This window comes from Pezoporus wallicus, unplaced genomic scaffold (assembly GCF_028554395.1).
Source record: "Pezoporus wallicus isolate ANWC-B61680 ecotype Strahan unplaced genomic scaffold, APGP_CSIRO_Pwel_v1 contig_5879, whole genome shotgun sequence".
Taxonomy (NCBI): Eukaryota; Metazoa; Chordata; class Aves; order Psittaciformes; family Psittacidae; genus Pezoporus; species Pezoporus wallicus.
The window spans coordinates 2,637,740-2,659,596 of NW_026637549.1; the positions used below are offsets into that span (position 1 = coordinate 2,637,740).

The following is a 21,857-nucleotide window of genomic DNA, read 5'->3' on the forward strand; positions in this document are numbered from 1 at the left end:
CACAAAAAAAAAAAAAGGAAAAGTTGGTACAGTTATTTTTCAGTCAGTTTTCCAATGCATCTGGAATTGGAAAGTGCAGTTGTTCCAGCCATAGACACATACTATTTTTGTAATTTTTTTTGTAGCCCAGGCACAGGGCTTACCCAGGTAAGAGGGTAATGTTTTGTTACATGGTCAATGGCATTTAATTTTGGGAAACTTGTATTATGTAGATAGGATTATATGTTTTAAGAAAGGAGTCTCAGACATTACTGCAGGAGATTAATTAGGCTAACCTCATTATTTGTTTTACAGACTAGGAATTGACTTACTCCTTATCTGTATAGCTAGAAACACAGGTCTCTCATTTTTTCCTGTCAACTATTCCTTCTAATCAGAACAGGCCTGCCTCTTGGGTGGGTGTTATCTTAATTGGTATCTTCAAAGTTCATATCAGCTCCTCTCTCTTTTGCCCCATGGTGGTCTTTAACCACTATTATGCTGCAGATCAGCAGTTCATATCTTTTCTTGTCCTACTAAATCCATCATTTTCTTTTCCTTGCAATACCTTTCATCTCTGCTGTCTTTGGTATGTAGTTGAAGATGGGAGTGATGTTTCTGTGCCAAGAACAATTACATTCCTTTTATTTGTACTCCTTCAGCAGCATTTCATCCTGTGCCTTTGTGCTTTACCAATACTTTCCAGGAAGGAATCTGTACAAGCTCTATAACCCTGTGCATGTCTGTACCTGCCTGGAATCTTCATCCTCATTCTCCTCTCCTGTGGTTTGTGGTAATTTTTTTCTATGGCTTCCAGGTCTAATCTTTCAGACTGCAGAACATAGTGCTGTTGCCTTCTTCCTACAAATGCAAAGTTTTATTGTGTTAGTGCTGAATGAGCTTGCTGTCATTCCACATCCGAGTAAAACTTGCTGTGTTTGGTTTTATAACAAACAAACAAAAAACCTTTGTATTTTTGTCTTGTTCTTTTCTCTCTTCTTAGCAACTCCTCCTTTATTTATCCCTATGCACCCCTCCCACCCTTTAATCAATTTTCCTTCTGTTCCAGAACCTTCCTGGCCTGCTTTTCAGCTTACTGTTTCTATCATGTATGTGATTCTCTCCCTTTCTCATAATTTATTTTCTCACATTGTCTGCATGGCAAAAATTATCAGCAGCAGTTTATATGAAACGGAAATACAGGTATGACCTTTGAAATTAATGAAATGGCCAGTAACCTATATGTTATCAGTATAATGCTGCATTTGTGCTAATACTAGGCTTTTCTATCTTGTTAATACTGATAATGGTATATATGGTGTTGATACTAATAGCTTACAAGCTCTGATAAGTTCCTTGGATCATCAGTTATTCAAAGTGACCTATTGAGGACTAGCTGTTGATGTGATATGGGTTGTCATCTTTGAATCCATAGCTGAAATCAGTTAAATAAAGACAAAGATATTTTAGTATGTGTTTTCCTAATACAGGTTTTCACTGTGAGCAGTAGCTCTCATTACTCTAAAAAGAGAGATGGCTTGTATGATTGCAGGTTGGAAAGAGATAATCTGACTGTACATGTTGCAAAAACTTTGGATGAAAAACAAACTTTTCTTCAGACTGTTTTGATATGATGATATGCATATTATCACTGTGGACCAGTTAACAGATGCAGCCTTTCCAGTATACAGTGTTTCCATTTATTTTGTTTCCAGTATGTTTTATAATACACCATGCTGAATATGCCACAAAGCAGTGTTGTTAAATAGTGCTACTACTGTGCTGTGTGCTGAAGGGTCATGTGCCCTCTGAATAACTCTGGGCACGCAACTTCTCTCATGTGGAGGCACACAGATCTATAAGAGCCTTGTGCTGAATGTGCTGAAAGGATACACTAATGCTGACATTCATAGAATCATAGAACCATAGAATAGTTAGGGTTGGAAAAGACCTTAAGATCATTAAGTTCCAACCCCCCTGCCATGGGCAGGAACACCCCACGCTAAACCATGTCACCCAAGGCTCTGTCCAACTTGGCCTTAAACACCAACAGGGATGGAGCATTCACAACTTCCTTGGGCAACCCGTTCCAGTGCCTCACCACCCTCAAAGTAGAGAACTTCTTCCTTATATCCAAACTAAACATCCCCTGTTTAAGTTTTAACCCATTACCCCTTGTCCTATCACTACAGTCCCTAATGAATAGTCCTTCCCCAGCATCCTTATAGGCCCCCTTCAGATACTGGAAGGCTGCTATGAGGTCTCCACGCAGCCTTCTCTTCTCCAGGCTGAACAGCCCCAACTTTCTCAGCCTATCTTCATATGGGAGGTGCTCCAGTCCCCTGATCATCCTCGTGGCCCTCCTCTGGATTTGTTTCAACAGTTCAGTGTCCTTTTTATGTTGAGGACACAAGAACTGTGCACAGTACTCCAAGTGAGTTCTCACAAGAGCAGAGTAGAGGGGCAGGATCACCTCCTTCAACCTGTTGGTCACACTCCTTTTGATGCAGCCCAGGATACGGTTGGCTTTCTGGGCTGCAAGCGCACAATGCCGGCTCATGTTCATTTTCTCACTGACCAACACCCTGAAGTCCTTCTCCGCAGGACTTCTCTGAATACCTTCTCCACCCAGTTCAATTCTCCACCCAATTCAAGTTGAGCTGACTGAGTCCTTTGAAAAGGCTGTCTCTTCTTCTCAGTTTGACTGCCAAAGTTTCTTTACAAGGAGTACTAACTTAAACAATGACCTATAAAACAAAGATGTTAAAAGCATATAAAGAATTTGCTGATGATACAAAGCTGGAGTGAGTACCTAATACACCTGAAGGTTGTGCTGCCATCGAGGAGGACCTTGATAGGCTGGAGAATTGGGCAGGGAGAGACCTAATGAGATTCAACAAGGGCAAGTGTAGGGTACTGCACTGGGGAGGAAGAACCCTAAGTACCAGTTGGAGGCTGATCTACTAGTGTGGAGTTCAGCTGAGAAGGACCTGGCAGTATTGGTGAATGATAAGGTGACTATAAGCCAGCAGTGCGCCCTTGTGGCCAGGAGGCCAAGAGTATCCTGGGGTGCACTGGGAAGAGTGTGGCCAGCAGGTCAAGGGAGGTGATCCTCCCAATCTACTCAATCCTCATGAGACCACATATAGAATACTGTGTCCACTTCTGGGCTCCTCGGTACAAGAAAGAAAATGAGCTACTGGAGAGGGTCCAGCAGAGGGCCACGAGGATGATCAGGGGTCCGGTGCATCTCTCTTATGAGTAAAGACTGCAGGAACTGAGACTGTTTAGTCTAGAGGAAAGAAAATTGAGACAAAATCTCATTAATACATATAAAAATCTCAAAGGTGGGTGTCAAGAGGATCATCAGACTCTTTTCAGTGGTGCCCAGTGACAGGACAAGGAGCAGCAGCCATAAACCAAAATACAAGAAGTTTCACCTCCTTACTTTGAGGTGAAACTTCTTGTATTTGAGTTTAAGAACTTCCTTACATTGAGGGTGGCAGAGCGCTGGAGCAGGCTGCCCAGGAGTCTCCCTCTCTGGAGAAATTCAAAACCCACCTGGATGTGTTCCTGTGTAACCTTCTCTAGGTGGCCCTGCCTTGACAGGAGGGTTGGACTAGATGATCTCTGGAGCTCCCTTCCAACCCTAACGAGTCTGTGATTTTGCTGATAAACTTGTTAGTAGGCACATTCTTTTGCAGTTGTTAGTACAGAATGATGTATCTTCAATCTGTGACACATGTAATGTTGGATAAATTTGTATTTCCTTCAGGAAAAACAAAATAAAATCTGGCTCTTCTGGGAAACCATTCATTCCAGAAAATGTAGAGGGGGAATACTTTTAAAAAGTGAGAAAATATTTTGGGTTCCATACGGAGTGAATAATGAGTAACTCAGTCAAGTGTAAATGACTTAAAAGAAAATGTCTATGAAGAGATAAGCTACCTGGTAATTTTTTTTCTGTTAGGCAGTAAATCAGCAAGGGGCATGCCAAAGGTAAACTTTCACTTCAAAATTATTCTAAATTAGGATCTTAAAATTTGGCCTTGGGAATCTGTACATAGAGTTCTGGATGGACTGTGGGTAAAAAAAAGTATGCTGCGAGTATTCTACTCTACCTTTGTTCTGTTTTACTTCCGTTTGGATACACTGTCATCACTCTTAATCTGGTGAAGTCATTTTTGAAATTGTGGTTTAAAATCAGGTATTTTACAATTCCCACATATCATCATAAATCCTGAATGTTTGGTTTTATGTTTCATTGCAGCAGAAAACAGATGTGCCACTTCAAATGCAGCAACATGCACAAGGTGCCTTGCTTTGGGTCCAGAGTGTGGGTGGTGTGCTCAAGAGGTATGGCAGTTTGCTTATTTACATTTGACTTTATATTTTAGCTGTTTCTGGTTTGTAAAGGTAGAAGACTTCTAAACTGTGAAAATCATAGTGAGAAATAGCAAGAAAATCTTTAAATGACCCCTGGAGACAGAACCTGAGAAATTGTGTGAAATATACTTTCCAAAGGAGAAAATACAATCTTTTATTTCGGAAATTGCAGTAAATAATAAAGTGAGACATTTTTAATAAATAAATACATGAAGTGAGAACTTTTTAATGCATTCCATGTGCTTTGTAGACAGCTTTGGCAGACTTATAGTAGCTTTTAGAGTTCAGCATCTTTTGGCTTCAAAAGCAAAATTACTTATCAGTAATTTATGTTAAGTCCTTATATATCAGAGCAAGTCTATACATATGCCTGTTGCATTTAGCAAAATGCTTTACAAACAGTGGAGTTAACTTTGACTTCACCATATATTATGACCCTGTCACAAATGGAAAAAAATTACATTTTTCTTGTTTTGACACTAGAAACTATCAGTTTTGAGACTTACTACAGAAGATAGATCTTAAGTAGCAAGGATTACCTTGAAATTGTTATTGCTTTCTGAACTATAAGAATATGGGAATCTCAGGTTTTGTCTGACAGAAAAAAAAAACGGTTGAGAACATAATTTTGAGTGAGGCTGATCCATTTTAAGCACTTCAGAGAGCAAGGTTTTGAAGACTACCACTGACAATTCCAGGCTTACATGCTCTTGAAGGTCACACGCAAATTATCTGTAGTAGCTTTCAGGTTAGCACAGAAGGTAAATAAGTTCCTAGGGTGTGCCTAGAGGCAATAAGAAGTGTAAGGCACTGGCATAACTTTATCTGAGATACAGTATTTTGGAATTATTAACTTAGTCTGCAACCAGTCTAAGGATAACTAATGCAAGGATGAATAGAGGGCATGGAAGTCTCGATTTCCAAGAGGAGCCTTAGGGCATCTGTAGGTGGCACAATGGATTATAATGTGGAGAAGTCCATTTAACCATGCCAAGCGCAAGGTCCTACACCTGATCAGAGCAATCCCAGGCACAGCTACAGGTTGGGCAGAGAAGATATTCAGAGCAGTCCTGCGGAGAAGGACTTCGGGGTGTTGGTCAATGAGAAAATGAACATGAGCCGGCAGTGTGCGCTTGCAGCCCAGAAAGCCAACCGTATCCTGGGCTGCATCAAAAGGAGTGTGACCAACAGGTCGAAGGAGGTGATCCTGCCCCTCTACTCTGCTCTTGTGAGAACTCACTTGGAGTATTGTGTGCACTTCTGGTGTCCTCAGCATAAAAAAGACATGGAACTGTTGAAACAAGTCCAGAGGAGGGCCACAAGGATGATCAGGGGACTGGAGCACCTCCCATATGAAGATAGGCTGAGAAAGTTGGGGCTGTTCAGCCTGGAGAAGAGAAGGCTGAGTGGAGACCTCATAGCAGCCTTCCAGTATCTGAAGGGGGCCTATAAGGATGCTGGGGAAGGACTATTCATTAGGGACTGTAGTGATAGGACAAGGGGTAATGGGTTAAAACTTAAACAGGGGATGTTTAGTTTGGATATAAGGAAGAAGTTCTCTACTTTGAGGGTGGTGAGGCACTGGAACGGGTTGCCCAAGGAAGTTGTGAATGCTCCATCCCTGTTGGTGTTTAAGGCCAAGTTGGACAGAGCCTTGGGTGACATGGTTTAGCGTGGGGTGTCCCTGCCCATGGCAGAGGGCTTGGAACTTAATGATATTATGGTCCTTTACAACCCTAACTATTCTATGATTATTGTGGCCTGATATTCTGTCTTACAAAGGGCACAGTTTTATCCTACTACATTTGTATTTATCACGGAGCACCCCTTGCTAGCTTTCCAGTACTATGGAGTTGCAGTAGGTCTCCTTCTGACAAGGTGCTCAGATTCAATCAGTTTCACTTCTGGTCTGCTTCTCTTGCTTTACTTCTCACACTTCTCATGTCAATCCTGAGATCTGTTTATGGAAATCATGGATTTGTCAAATCCTCTTTGACCACACTTTTGATAGCCAGTTCACCTACCAACATCTGTGGCTGTGGAATGCTAAAACCCATACTAATGGAGATCAAAACTTCCCAAAGTAAAGTTACAGGAGCAGATTTCAGCTTAGCATGCCTGCTTCATTTAAACATTTTTAATGAGAAAATCAGCCTTGAGGAGTACTTGAGATGCTTTGACTTCATACCCCACACAGTGAACTGCAGAAAATGCAACATATCAGTTGTTAGTGGTAGCAATGAGAGCAGCTAATGTCTTTAAAGATCTACCTTTTTGAAACATGCATACATCAAAAAGAGTATTTAAATAGCAGTTAGTTAAAATGCTATTCTCTGTAACGTATGTTTAAGCTTGTGGAAAAAATGTATCAGAGGTCAACTACAAAAATAAGTTGAAACTTGGAAAACAAGATATATGACTGTTGAGTCTCATTCTTCAGGGGCTTTCTCTGGTCTTTTCAGGGTCTGGATGACTATTCGCATACACAGTTGGCTGTATGCACTTTTTGATTGTTTATTTTGCCCATTTGCCTCTGAACTATCAGATTGCCCATTGTTTGCTCTCCAGCTGTGGCTGGGATGGACTGATGCTTTGAAAGAGTACAAAGGATCTTGTCTTTTTTTGTCTTTTTTTTTCTGTTCATGTCATGTTAATCATCAGATTTGTGGTCAGGAAGGAATTTTGCATTGGATCATGCTGGCACAATTTTAGCAAATATGCCCTTTCACTGCAAGAAAGGATATGCTGCTTCCAAGATCATCCTACTACTAATCACTCTAACCACTTTCATGTTGTTTACAGGGGCTTTTTTATATTGGTGGCATCTTAAACTGTCCAGTCCTGTAGCATATAGCTTCCTGTTTCTGGAGATTGAAATGATGTAGTCAGCTGGTCCTTGGTTTTGGTGTAGGGTACGGATTAAGACATCTGTGATAGACAAATTCAGGTTAGGTAAATCTAAAGCTATCTTCTGCTGCTACTTTTAAATATTCGCCTGAGGAATATTACTAGTGGATTCCTCTGAAAACTAACCTGTGTTGATGTCATGTGAATGACACTTTCTTGCTATAACTAACTCATAGCATAGCACAGAACATTTTTTAGTGGTATAATGATAGTACATTTTCCTTTTCTCCAGTCGGCTTGTTCTGATTGCGCAAGATCCTCTTTCTCCTACAAAAGTTTTGTCGTTTGTAGAAAAAAATTATTGTGGCAATTAGGTTTAACTTATAATTTAAATATTTTGTCATTGCTCTTATTAAAAACATATGGCTTCCATGAACTTGTTCTACAATTTATGTAATTATAGTAGCATTTTTTATTGTTTCAAAGACTATTATTTTGTTCTCCTTTGAAGATATTGCAGTTGCTTTTTCTGTTCAGATTGTTTTGTACTTTGTCTCTTATTAAACAGGATTTCATGGCTGACACAACACAGAAGGGACGCTGCGACACTGTTTTCAACTTAATGAAAAGAGGCTGCCAATCAGATTTTGTAGAAAATCCCACAGTTCATGTGACAGTGTCCAGTGACCATGAGACAAATACACAAGTGACACCTGGAAAAGTTTCTGTCCAACTGCGTCCAGGTTGGGTTGTCTCTAACACATTGATGTTATAGTCAGTTTAAAGTGCAATAATATTAAGTACAGATATTTTGTGAAGAAGTGGCTGGAATAATTAATTTGAAGAGCAATACTATAATCACACTGTGATGGTGTTGCTCTCATATTCAGGTACTGTCTTCATCGAAAAGTGTTTCTGTCATATACTGCTGAAGATCAGAATAATGCAAGCAATAAGTGGAAAAAATATTTTACGTAGTCTTTTCTGTTTTCCATTGTGGTTTCTTGAACTTTTTTCTTTAGACACTTCACAAATAGCTTTCCCTTATGTACATATAATACGGTATCAACTGTATTCCTTACTGAAAAGAAATTGAGTTAGAATTTCTGAATTTATCATTTGATAATTGTCATACACTCTCTATAGGTATATCTACATGTATACACTATATGTCATACAAATACTTGGTTACTTTTAAGTGCATTGACTAGACAACCACAAAGATGTCATAGTCAATGTATAAGAATGGACTGGATTCTTAAAGGAGACAGGTATTCACTGCCTGACATTTCACCTGCCTCTAATAGAATCTACAAGTCCCTTCATGGATCTGAGATTTTCTGCTTGCCCTCAGCTGAGCTCAAGTTAAATCAGTGTATGTTCTCCGTCCCTAAAATAGTTGTAGACAACAGCAAAACTGGAAGGTGGTATGAAAGGATGCAGGGTATGTTTCATATTGTAAAATTTATTTCCTTTGGCAAATGAGAGTTGGAGAAGAATATGTCTTTTCCAAGGGATCAGTCTTTGGTAGAAAAACATTAAGTGAACAGGAAAAATATCTTACTGATCTTCACTGTATAAAAGATAATTTTTTGTCAGTTACAGGAAGACTCTTCATGGGTGTAAAGCACAAATGAGCTCTGGTTTACCGTCTTTATAATAATAAAACTGAGAAAGTAACTTGAGCACTTCCTCTCCTTTCCCCACTCTCCCTCCAAAGAAATGAACAGTACTCTACTTTGTACTGAGAAATGGTGAGAAACTGAGCTAGCTCTAGATGTGTCTGTAATCACATTTATTTTCAAAGGCATACTTGATTAAAAGAAAAAAAAAATAGTTTTCTGAAATTTGTTTTAATGAACCTTTTTGCCACTAATCAGTGAGATTAAGTTTAGGGTTCCATATGCTTTGTAGAAGTTCTTCCATCAGGGAGGCAGAAGACTAAAATCTCTAGAAGTATAACTTTTGATATATAGACATCTTGCCCGTATTTTATAGCCCAGGGAAATACATAGATGTACAGCTATAGTCATGCCTCAAACCAGAAATCTGATACAGTATAATCATGCAGGCAAATATGTTTTTTTGATGTTTTGATGCTGGGTTTTTTTGTCACTGTTTACATACAGCCAACCGTCAGGATTGACATGGGAAAAAAACAAAAGCTGCACTCAGCATCTCACTATATGCAAACTAGAGATCTGCAAAGGTCATTTACAAAAAGTAGTTCCATTTACATTGGCAAAGAGGAAACGCACAAGTTACAGCACACTGAAATTCTGTTTTTCTTGCAAGACCTTATACAGGCAAATCGTGATATTTTCAAGTAGATTATGTTCAGATTGCTGAAAGAAAGCACTTTGCACATTTAACTTTTCTGGGTCAGATCTTTGTTGCATGTACTTGAATTATGCTATCTAGCAATGTCATATGCACTAGTAAATGTCATAGAGAAGTCACATTTCAGAGAAGGCATGTTTCAGTGTTCAGATAGCTTCTGCTGATGCCTATGTAATTCTTCTATAATGTCTCCCTTCCTCCTGTTCTTTGCTGTATCTTCATTGCATAATATTCAATTAGATTCTGCACTCATCATGCGAAGATTGTACTCCCTCATTTCTTCTGTGAGCTTGCAGTTTGGGTGACATAAAATAATGAACAAATTGAAGTCATGCATTACAGTACCTACACTGCCTGTACTCTAAGCACTTCACTCTTTTTGCAGGCATTACATAATATTAGGCAAGCAAAAATGTAGGGACTATTTTTAGTGACTTCCAAAGCATTAACATTCTTATTTCATACAAGAATGTCATGTGCTTCTGCAGGAGATACAGACATTTGTCATCCTAGCTAAAAGAAGAGTTCCATTTTGTATACACCAAAAGATGGATTTTCTGTTTTCGTTTTAGATTAAACCCTCTTTTTTAAAAAAAAAAAATGTTGATCCTACTGAGTTTTCTCATCAAATCTTTGGAGGTAGATTGGTATAAACTTGAAGTATAATTTACTGTGCTGTCTTTATGGTACACATGTAGTTTTAAACTTAGATGAGAGACGATTTGCAGGATACATGTACATACTTAAAAGTGTCAGCCTTGAAGTGACTGGCCACAGTTTCTATGCAAATCTGTGTCCTTTGAGTCGTAACTGCTTTTTGGGGCAATGTGAAAGGGATTGCATGACCATGAATTAAAAGAAAATGAGGAGAAGTCAGATTTTTACAATAAATTGCTCCTTCAAGGAAAAAAAAAAAAAGGCAACGTGTTCTACAAAGAACCCTTTCATGGCTTATATTTGAGTAATGCTTCAAGGTTTCGTTTTCTCTTGGGAGGTTTTCTTGTTTGTTTGTCTTCTATTTGCTGACATAAAGAACTTTGTGCTGAGGTTCCTGCAAAACTAAATGTTTTTTAAGAGTGTCCATTAAAAATAGTGAATAAACTTATTTGTTTCCTTTGAATTAGGAAGTGAAGCAAACTTTATGTTAAAAGTTCGTCCTCTAGAGAAATACCCTGTGGATCTTTATTATTTAGTTGACGTCTCAGCCTCTATGCACAACAATATAGAAAAACTAAATTCCGTTGGATTTGCTTTATCTAAAAAGATGGAGAATATTTCTCTTGATTTTCGACTTGGGTTTGGATCCTATGTGGATAAAACTGTGTCACCCTATATTAGCATTCATCCGGGCAGAATCCATAACCAGTGCAGGTATGTTGTCTTTGTATATTTATTGTACAACTGAGAAATTACTTAAGTACACAAATATGCATTATGCGTATTTATTTTTAAAGCTCTCCAGAGTCTGTCTGTGTTTCATTATACCTTGGTTCTCCAGCAGAGTTCCTAAGAAAATGCTGAAAGTTATTATATAATGATTACTTCTGAAATATCTGGTGAGTGATTTCAGAAAAACTGTTTCTGTATCAGATAAAATGTGCTGGGTTGGTTTTGGGTTGTTTTTTGTTTTTTGTTTTTAGCAAAACAAGCCAAACGACATGCTGCTTTGGTATACTTGAATATGTTTTGCATTTAATTCTATAATCTAATATTTTGTTCTTAGTTACTTTGCATATATGTTGCATATGTTGCCTAGATTCATCACAAAGTTTTGTACTTCCTGAGTTAGGACTTAATGGTGTATGGCTGTATATTCATGAACTCTTAAAGTGCTACTTCTGTCTCTGTGATACAGTTTCTTTCAGCTAATTTAATGAATAATTAAAGAGAATCCTCTGATCTAATTCCACTGTTGTAATATGAAAGAACTCCCATTTTAAATATGAAAGTTGGTTTGGCTTGTGGTTCTTTTTTCATCCCATGTCTTTTCTTTCTTGCGTTCAACACTTACATAAAGTGAGGGATCACTTCCAAAAGCCATGGGAGAACAAGATTATTCATGAGAAATTCAAATCTGTATAAACCATAATACTTGGAAAAGTGAATATTAACTGTTCATACCTTCTTGATTGTTATTATCTTTCCTGGGAAGGCATGATTCAAGGTTCTGTGAAGTCCATAAGTGTCTTTTTTTATTTCAGTGGTGTTTGAATTGGGCAGTAGGAGTGGAATTCATTAGGTTGATATAAATGTCAGTGTATAAAGCAGTCATCTAGACTGTGTAGTGAGTGGAGATCAATTACCACTTCTAGGACATGATTCATTTTGCCTAAAAGCAGATGTCTGAGGAAATATTAATCCTTACAGTGCCAGTTTCTCTTCCTTGACTGTAAACTGAGTTGGGCATGGGCAGGCTGTAGTCTGGATGCCTGCACTGCTTCTTCAGTGCCATGAACTCCACTGCTATAGATGGATCACAGAGCAATGACTCAAGTAAGCGCTGTGGCACTAGCTTACTTACTTCAAACTTCATACTTCTCCCTTATGCATAATTTCAAAGAGTATAATTTACAGCTGTTACTGAAAGTGGAGTTTACCATCCCTTTAATTGTCACTAATCTCAGCATTCACTTTATATACACTTACTGCTAGTGGATGTAGGAACTTATATTTTATTTTAGTTTTGATCCAGTCACCTGTGTATCAATACATTAAAGGATCTTAATGCTGCAGTGTGATAGCTCTTTTTCAAGATAATGAAAACAAAGCCGTATCACTTGATAGACATTCCTAAAGGGATTGTATACTCTCTGAGTCATACCATTGCTCATGTTGTGTTTCTTTTCATTCTGGACAGAAATACTACATATGTACTGTTACTATATTAAATTATATTATATACATTTCCATAAATGCCAAAAAATACATTTTTTTCATAGTAAATGAGAACTAATTCCTACTGAACTTAATGTGGAGTTATTCTTCTTTCAGTATTTCTTCTACTGTGCATCTATGCACTATGTAAATTACTAACAGGAATTTATAGGTTAATAGAGATTCAATATTTACAATTCAAATGAAAAATACAGAATGTGCTAGACTTTTGCTTTTTTGGTTTTTTACAGTGATTATAATTTAGATTGTATGCCTCCTCACGGTTATATTCACGTGCTATCCCTGACCGACAATATAGCAGAATTCAGAAATGCAGTTAATAAACAAAAAATTTCTGGGAATATTGATACACCTGAAGGGGGTTTTGATGCGATGCTCCAAGCAGCTGTGTGCCAGGTAAGGAGCTTATTAACAGAAGACTAAATGGTAGTTCAGACGTGTGTGTATATATATGTGTATATATACAGTTAAACAGCGCTCAATGTTCCTGATTTCAAAATGTCATTTCCAGGCCTGATAATGAGATTTCTTCCTCCTTTTCCATTATTTCCCCCTTAGCTATACATTTCTGTTTCCCACTGAAACTGAAAAAGGAGGGCCTAAGGGAACATTTGTCAGTATTGGTTCATGACATTCTTCAAACTCTGGCTTTAAACAGCCTAACTGACATAGGATGGACAATGAAAGCAACTGCTTCTTGCTTGAAGAGTATTAATTTCAGTTCACTACAAAATTAGTTTAAAAAATCATTAAAGCCCTCCTTGTGTTCCTAAGTGAAATGTCAAAATACCATCTGACATTTTTCTGAAAAACCTACTTGAAAACTGAAGGATCGGTTACATATCTGCTTGTGTAGATGAGGAAAACAAATGCATGTCAATGTTATCTCAGGTTTTAAATAATTTATATTTGAAAACAATACGAAACAAGTAAAAATTAACTGTTGTATCTCAATAAAATTTCATCACCATCTCTCCATGCAGAAAAGGATGGAAAAGATCTGCATCAGTAATTCCCAAGCTATAAACATGTTAAATAATAAGAATTTGTTTCTTCTAAAGGGCTATTTTGCATGTTGTTTGTCTTCTTTGCATGGTACTGCAATAGGAATTTTGAAAATTGGCTGATACATGGGTTTGCTAATTCTCTACTCTTTCTGTTCTCTTAAAGAAAGTAATTCAGCTCGTGTCCAAATCACAGGCTTAGTGTGTTTCTCATGCCTTGGGATGATGTCAGGACAGTTCTTTTATCTTGTCCATCCTCACTTTTTTTTTTTTTTGAGCAGTCAAATGAATCAAGGACAAAAAGTAACTCTATGCTAAAAATTAACAGTTTGGCCCAATTTTATTTTCAAATTTTGATGAGAGGTAAAACAGGTAAATAAAAACTACTCTTCGTAGACACCATTATCATAGCTGTTACAAAAAATCATTCTGAAGCTTTCAAAAAAATCCTTAAAATTCAGCGTTTGTCATTGGACACATTCCACACTTATGACATGTGAGCTCTAGAATATATGCTTCCAAAAACAACAGAATGGAAACATTCATGAGAATGGGGAGGTTTTCCTGGTAACTGAATTGTGAACCAAAATGAATGAGAACAATGTGCAATTCATAAGAACCATCATGAACTATAATTTAGATTAATGCAGACTCATTTTGCCTAAAGTAGAACTTCATAACTTGCTCCATCTTGCTTTAGCCAGTACAGCCCTGTTACAAGAGGTAGCAGGTTAGGTCATAAAGCTCCTTTAAAGTTTTGGTTGCTGTGATGTAGGTAGGTAGGAGTCTTGAGGTGACAAGGTGAAATGATGGGAGTCTTAGGAACAAGAAGTTTCTGTGGTGCTAAAGGAGAAGTTGGGGTTATTTTAGATACAAACTGCTTATAAATAAAACTCAAAATATGTCTTCTTTAGGGGAAATGCTGTCTAGATTTATCTGAGGGAGGTTCATGCCTAATGTACTAGCTGGAAAACACACCACACCCCTCTGTACTTATTATCCCTACTGTTATGAGATACTTAATCCCCATTCAGAGGTAGGAGGGAATGAGCCTGAGAAGGGAGCTAAATCCCTCTCTGCAAAGCAAAGAAAGGAAGACAGAGAATAAGACAAAGCCTGGCTGAGTACGTGGGCTGTGTTGCTAATACGTTTCACATGAAATGAAAGACACCTGGACATCTTAATGGTAGAGGTGAGGCAGAGTCATAGGATGGAGGAGCAAAAAAAGAGGAAAAGAGAGGAAAGCGGAATTAGTGAGTAAGATGGAGTAATCATGAAAGGGAATCATGAAAAATAATATGCAGTGATTTGTGTGTGCCTCTAGAGTTTAATTTAAAGGAGCCATTTATTTCTTGCAGGGAAATAAATGTTATGGAAATACAAGTTGGCACCTAACCCAGTTTAGGTATAAGCTTACCCTTCTACATTTTCACATCACTGAATTCCAGAAACACATTAAATCCACCCTTGTGGATGATGCTTTGTTATTAATCCCTTAAGATGGTGGATAGATGTAGTATTTTGCTGCATGATAATGAATTTCTCAATTTGCAAGTGCATGAAGACACACTCATTGATTTGTTGTTCACATTCAATGTCCTTTCTGGAAAGCTGTATAAGAAAACAAAATTATGGAATGCTGAGAAAATAAAGTAGATACATATAAAGTAAAAATAAAAGAAGGCACCAACTACCAGTACAAATGAATGCCTATTAACAGTTTGTAGTGCTTTTTGGAGCATGGGGTATTTTACAAATGCAGTGCATTTGCATTTGTACGTAACAGTGACACACCCAATGTGGCAGCTGTTAACCAAGCCCCCTGTGTAATGCATGACTTATGTATGTTTTGAGAGATCTTTCTAAAGAAAGATTTCAAAGCAAAGTGGTAAGTGAATCACTGAGTACAGTGGTAGCTTTCAGATGCAGGACATGATACACATTTCAACAGAAAATGCTTTATATAGCCTGACTTAAACTCAGTGCTGCTAAGCAGTGTAATATCAGAAACTAGATTTCAACATTCATTTTTCATGTTGTTAGTTATTATTTTAGAAAATAAGTAGCTAGTTATGCTGGGTTTTGGTTTTTTGTTTTGTGGTTTTTTTTAGAGCCATATTGGTTGGCGGAAAGAAGCAAAGCGACTGCTTCTTGTGATGACAGATCAAACTTCTCATCTGGCCCTTGATAGCAAATTAGCAGGGATCGTAATTCCCCATGATGGAAACTGTCATTTGAAGGATAACGTGTACATCAAAGCTACAAGTATGGTAAGGTATATGTCATAGATTCTGCCTTCAGAGAAGCAGTGTAAAACTACATAAAGGAAGGTTTATATCACTGTCAAAGCATTGCTCTTATTTCAGTTATCAGAATAGTATTTTTCTAGGTAGACAAGTTGTGAAATGAAGAATCAGTCACTTGGAACTATTGTCATTCTTTCTGTCTGTGATAAAGTATTTTGGAGTCTGAGACAGCAGCACCCAGCAGAGGAGGCTATGTTACTGCTTTTGGTGTGTTTTTTTTTATTGCCATCTAATAAGCATTACACACATTTTGATAAAATACATGTAGGAAATACCCTGTGTGTTATTTTGCACAAGAAGAAGCTGGTAAAATGTAAGAATTGCACAGTCCTGCTATACGACCAAGGTAGTGGTCAGTTTATGGTCACAGAGGCACAGCTGCATTGAATTTAAAGGGTTGGTAGGAGTAAAACAGAAGATGTACAGCAGCAATGAGTTAATCAAACATAATAGACTAGAAGATATTCTTGTGCCACAAAGCTTTTGTGGCAGTAATGCAGCATTACATTTGAATCTCATAGTCTAAAGACAATGTATGGTAATACATACCTGTGCAAAAATACTGTAGAAAATAATACTTCTTTAGCAGATATTTTTTGCTTATGAAATAATTTCTTCAGGAATTTATAAAGTAGTCATAAGTGATTGAAGAAATTATTGTTTTCCCTGAAATTTTTAATAGTTTTGTCTATGTGCTTAAAAAATTGAGTCATTTATGTAAGAAAAATGAATCACTACTTACTTGCCATGTAATCATCAGAAAGCAGAATTATGAACTGTGGTATCATTGGAGCACATTACAGTTTTATTCTTGCTGCATTTAGTTAAAGTATATGGCCTGTGTTCAGCCCAACCCAGCAACGTGCTGGTGAAAGCAGTGAGGGCTGTGTGTAAATTAGACTTGACCTGAACTTAATCCCAGCAACTGGTACTTACAAGGATAATGGGGCAGCAGGAAGCAACTGCCATATGGTATGTGATCATGACATTTTGGGAGGTTTCTGGGAATCAGTGGGTGTTCCAGGGCCTTGCTGAGTGGAGGAGGGAGCTGAGCATGTGCTAACAGGAAAGTTGTTTGGATTTCAAATTATCTGATGTTCTTGCATACATATACTCCCCCTGTCACCTCCTGGATATTCCCTCTCAGATGTCAGGATTATTTATTTTCCTCTAGCCAGTCTGTTCAGTTTCAGTAGTTTCAGAACAAGTCGAATCAGAGCTACTTGATAATTAAATGAAATGTCATGGGAGACTGGCACTTTTTTTAAAAAATAGGTCATATGATGTAGTTTTTGCCCTCTTTTTTTATCAGTGCATTTTTGTTGTTCTGTGCACAATTAAAGAGCCATCTGTAATCACATTTTCCTACCTTGGTTTTTGGCATCTGAGTCTTGAGAACATTTCATTTTGGAATATTTTTATTTCTTGCTTGTGCCAGTTAAGAGGACTTTCCTTTATTTATTTGCATAAGCTCAGCCTTTACATCAGAAATGTTTCCAGTCACTTTTCTGCCTGTTTCTTTCTAACTTTTGCTAAGCAGTCACACAGTGTCAGCAAGAAAAGCATAAGACAGGAAAGAAATCTAGTCCATTTTAATTAGATCTGTGCTTGGTCAACTCCCTTTCTGAAATATTTAACATCTGTATTAGTTATCTTCACAGCTTAACACAGTGGGTTAAAATAATAAAATGAATGATGTAATTGGAACAAGAAAGATGATATAAAGTACATTTGCCTGAGCCGTAGTGGGAAGAGATAAGGTAAAAACATATAAAGTACAGCAAGCTTTTCACAGAAATCAAAGTGAGGCTTCACAAACAAGCAACAGTTTCTTATGTTGTCTTTTCATATGCTTAAATGAAAAAGGTAAGTGTGGGTCTGATGATGTTTGTTTGGTTAGACTTTTTTTTAATATCCCTTCTAAAATTAAGAAAATTTTTCTTTCCAACTTGAAGTGAGACTTTAATGTACTGCTAAGCAAGCTGGACACTGTAGTGAGTTAGAGCTGACAAGTGGAATAAAGTTCAACATTACTTGTAAGCAAACTAGGTAACTTGGAGATCCAGTCCCTGCAACCCTTGCACATCTGTGCATATCATCTCTTGACTTCAGTAAGCTCCATCTGAGTAAGTTTTGGTTTCATGAGCACTTGGAAACCCATCTCTGATACTACTGATCCCAGAGCCCTGCTGTTAGTTGCCAAGATGCTGAGGGGCCCCTCTGCTGGAATTCTGGCATGTCAAGTCTCAGTTGTTAAGAAGGAAGACTGATTTAATTGACAACCATCTCATGATACTTTGACACTGCCTGTCCTTCACATGCTGACAGTGCACATAGTATTTACAGAATGTCTGGATTCACTCTCCCTTGTCCTGGGACCACTTGGTGAGTCAGTGATCTGCTAGCCAGCTGCATGTGTCCTGTAGGGTTGTGCAGCACAATGGAGGCCCCACCACTGTGCTTTGTGGTCATGGAGAAGGAAGAAGGGCTTAGTACAAGCTGCAAGCTGCTGAAAATGGCAGCAAAACCACTGCTGCTGCAGTTCACCCACAGCTACTGTGTAGTGGGAATGCATACTCACTGGATCCTCATGTATGGCATACTCCCCAGTTGAAGCTGAAAGAAGGCCTATTTATTGCTGCGTTACCTTCATCACTTATCTTAAAGAATATAATCCCTTACCAAAGGGTGGAAAAGTAGAGAGAGGTGTGGACACTGGCTAAGATCAAGCCACAGTAAGAAACTCCTTTGTTCTTTCTATACGAGGTTCATTATAATGGTGTGATACGATGGAAAATTAATTTTGCCTCCTTGCTATCTCAGCTGTCTTGGCATTCAGATTACAGTTAGGAGAGCAGTTGACTTGCAGGGTGCCTTGAGTAACAAGTGGTACTCTGGGGAGAAATGAATTGTGCAGGGTAACTTGAGTATGGTTTTGTGAGAGAGAGACAATATGGGGCAGATGGTGAAAAATGCCAGGAAGAGAAAGACAGCAGAAGTATGTGGGGGGAAAGAGTTTGAAGGACCTGACATCAGTGGAGGTGTCCAGATGAAATCTTTGTAAGGGGAAATATAGTTCAAGTCCCCAGTCACTTCTTTGTGTTCAGTCATGAATTTTAGGTACTGAATTTACTTCTTGAGAAGTATTCACAGGTGTGTGATAAGTAAGCAGTGATTTTCAGATACAGTTTGTTTTAGTGAACGGGAACCAGAGGGATCTCACATAGCCAAGGTGTGAGGTGTGCAAAGCCCACTGGGACCACACACATCCTTGTGCTTCCCCTGATCTTGGATGAAAGCATAGGCACCTCTTGTTCTGAAATCCATGTCAGATCTCTCAATGAGAAGTGTAGAAAGGCAGGTCACTGGCACAGGACATGCCATCATAGGTACCTCACCAAACAGAGAAATGTCATTACTGGGGAGAGACATGAATCTCATGCTACTGTCTTTAAGAGCAAGTGTGGTTAAGAAAATGTAGTAGGTCATTGCAGTGGAGGCATCATTCCTAAGGCAGGTCTTGGACATACAGAGGAGGAGGAGAAAGTTGTCAGCTCTAAGTAAGATATGTGCAGAATACTGACATTGCTAGAACCTGACCCAGTGGCTGCATTTAGTTGATGTGTCTGATCCGTGGTGCCAAAATACATTTCTGAGAATCAAGATTACTCATTAATTACTCGCCTTGCTGTTCCCAAAAGCATACTTAATCTCAGTTTCCTTATGTTGTACTTTCTCCCTGAGTTTTTCACAAGAACCTACCTGTCATTATTAGGAATCTTGTTCTAGATGGATCAGGGACAACATCATATTTCTTAAGCATCAAACTCAAACCAATAAAATAGTACTATATGAGTTATTTCTCCCACTGTGCAACTTCCCTATTTAGTTGGCAACAGTAAATGGCCTGTTACAGTCTGTGTGATTCCCTAGTAACTTTTTTTGTCATGATCTGTTTATTTGGTTCGTCCCTCCATCTTTCATAAATAGGCCTAGCATTTTTCTGTACTTTTAGAAGTAAGGATTGGGGTGGTTTTGGAATCCTGCATTGTGTCCTATGCTAAATATAAGGCTTTTACCTACTAATCTGCAGTCTTCTCTTTTCTGGTATATTTTGCAGGAGCATCCATCCCTTGGCCAGCTCTCTGAAAAGTTGATTGACAATAACATCAATGTTATTTTTGCAGTTCAAGGAAGCCAGTTCCACTGGTATAAAGTAGGTTAGAAACCTGTTTTTCCAATTTTACAAGTACAATAGTCATATTAAAAATTAAAATTGTGCATAAATTATTGTATTTTTCATAGGATCTGTTGCCTCTGTTGCCTGGTACTGTTGCAAGACAGATCGAATCACAAGCAGCAAATCTCAATGATTTGGTGGTAGAAGCCTATCAGGTATGATGAGAATGATAGCTTTGTATGCTGTATTTGTTCAGGGATTTTTACCTTTCATAGTCTAAAGCTGGAATTTCTAGGATCTTGGCATCTATCTGAAATCCACAAGGATAAGTTCCCTACTTTTCTGAATGTCCAGGTTGGTGGGTGAAGCTGTCCCACAATGGCTGTCAAATTCACAGGCTGTCAGGGTCTCAAAGCTAAGAGCTAGCACTTTTTCCTTTCTAAGCGTAATTCTAAATAAGCTGTTTGATTTTCTGCATCTGTTGCCATGTACTTTCAAGAGAAATATCTGATATATTTGAATTTTGGCATTAGTTCGTAGACCAGACACCACTGTCTCAGCACCATATAAATTCAGTGCAAAAAGATAGTGCACTATCAAGAGAGTTTTACAGCATAATTCTTAGAACATGGATAACAGGTAGGAATTCATGAGGAGGTAGTTTGAGTTAACAGTGGATATTACGGAAAGCACAAAGCAGGGTAATGACTTGGGGGTTTGAGGCATGGCAGTGTGGAAGACTTTTGATATGGCTTTGGAATGGAACAATGGAAATGGCTCTTGCCTGGAGTTCTCAACTGCAAGTAACAGTATGGGAAAGAGAACACAATCGCATGGGAAGAACGTGAAGTCATTTTCCACAAATGATAGACAGGGAATGGCAGCTTGAAACTGGAAACTGGCATCCTGATACTGAATGAAAGATAGTCTGGTAAGAGTGGGCGTAAACAGCTTTGAAAGTGAAGCCAAGTATGAATGCTGTTAAGGTGTGCAGGGTACACAAACATGCGAGTTCCAACAGCTGAAAAATCAGTTACAAAGCTATATGCAAGGTATCAACATGTATCACATTATTTTTAATTAGTTGGACATCAGAGGCTGAAATTATCCATTGTACTTGGTTAACCATATAAATCAGACTATTTGCTTTCAGCAAATTGGCTGTAATGAGAAGCCCAGTCCCATGTCTTTTCCTAGTCAATAGAGTGGTTTTGTGCACATTTTTCTCACTGTCATGTTGGCAACATCATGCAGAAGGTAAAGACATTCAAAAGCAGAGGAGAAAATTGTAGAGATGTTCTCACTGATACTGTACTTCATCTTATAAAATCAAGAAATGTCATTTTGAATATGGAGGTTTGCAGGAAATTGCTGGCAAAAAAAAAAAAATTGAAGATCATAGTCCTTTTATATGCCACTTTTACACAGTACCCCAGTTTTTAGAGCACAATGGAAGGCAAACATACAAGGAGAGGAAACAAAAATTTACAAAAAAAGGACTTAGTTCAGTGGAAGATTCTGTGGGACTTTCCTGCTCCAAGCACCCCCAGTTTCCTCTTGCCTTATTTTCATTTTTTAGACAGTGTCTTCCTTCCCATCCTAAACTTCATTGGATTTTATACTTTGAGATTTTTATCATAGTTTAGGGGCTTTTAGTATACAAACAGTGAACAGGGCTTAAATATTTTGCTTTCTTGAAAGCAAAAGTACTTAGATAAGAAAATAAATTAAGTGTTGATGTTTAATGACAGTGGGCCTCTTGCACTCTTGTTCTGGGCAGGCAAACCTTAGGCTTAGTTGTGGAAAACCCTAGCTGAAAATCCCTGGCTAAAAAGCCGAAGATGAGTCACTAATTTTCAAAAAGTTGCCAAGATAAACATGTGTTCAGATCTATGCAATTAAATATCCAGTTGTAACAGT

The 21,857-nt window shown here is 38.1% G+C and overlaps 1 protein-coding gene across 8 annotated transcripts in view; it reads left to right on the forward strand.

Moving 5' to 3' along the window:
* ITGB8 (integrin subunit beta 8) overlaps nt 1-21,857 on the forward strand; it is a 46,303-nt gene that overhangs the window by 13,377 nt on the left and 11,069 nt on the right. For 3 of the 8 annotated variants that reach the window (XM_057406214.1, XM_057406215.1, XM_057406219.1), the window contains exons 2-8: nt 4,250-4,335; nt 7,781-7,955; nt 10,677-10,923; nt 12,678-12,843; nt 15,563-15,721; nt 19,851-19,973; nt 20,063-20,152. In XM_057406214.1, the coding sequence (XP_057262197.1) occupies nt 7,787-7,955; nt 10,677-10,923; nt 12,678-12,843; nt 15,563-15,721; nt 19,851-19,973; nt 20,063-20,152 (954 nt within the window). In that variant the 5' untranslated portion in view covers nt 4,250-4,335; nt 7,781-7,786. The remainder of the gene's footprint in view (nt 1-4,249; nt 4,336-7,780; nt 7,956-10,676; nt 10,924-12,677; nt 12,844-15,562; nt 15,722-19,850; nt 19,974-20,062; nt 20,153-21,857) is intronic. The other 5 variants (XM_057406216.1, XM_057406217.1, XM_057406212.1 and 2 more) reach the window with 4 other exon arrangements.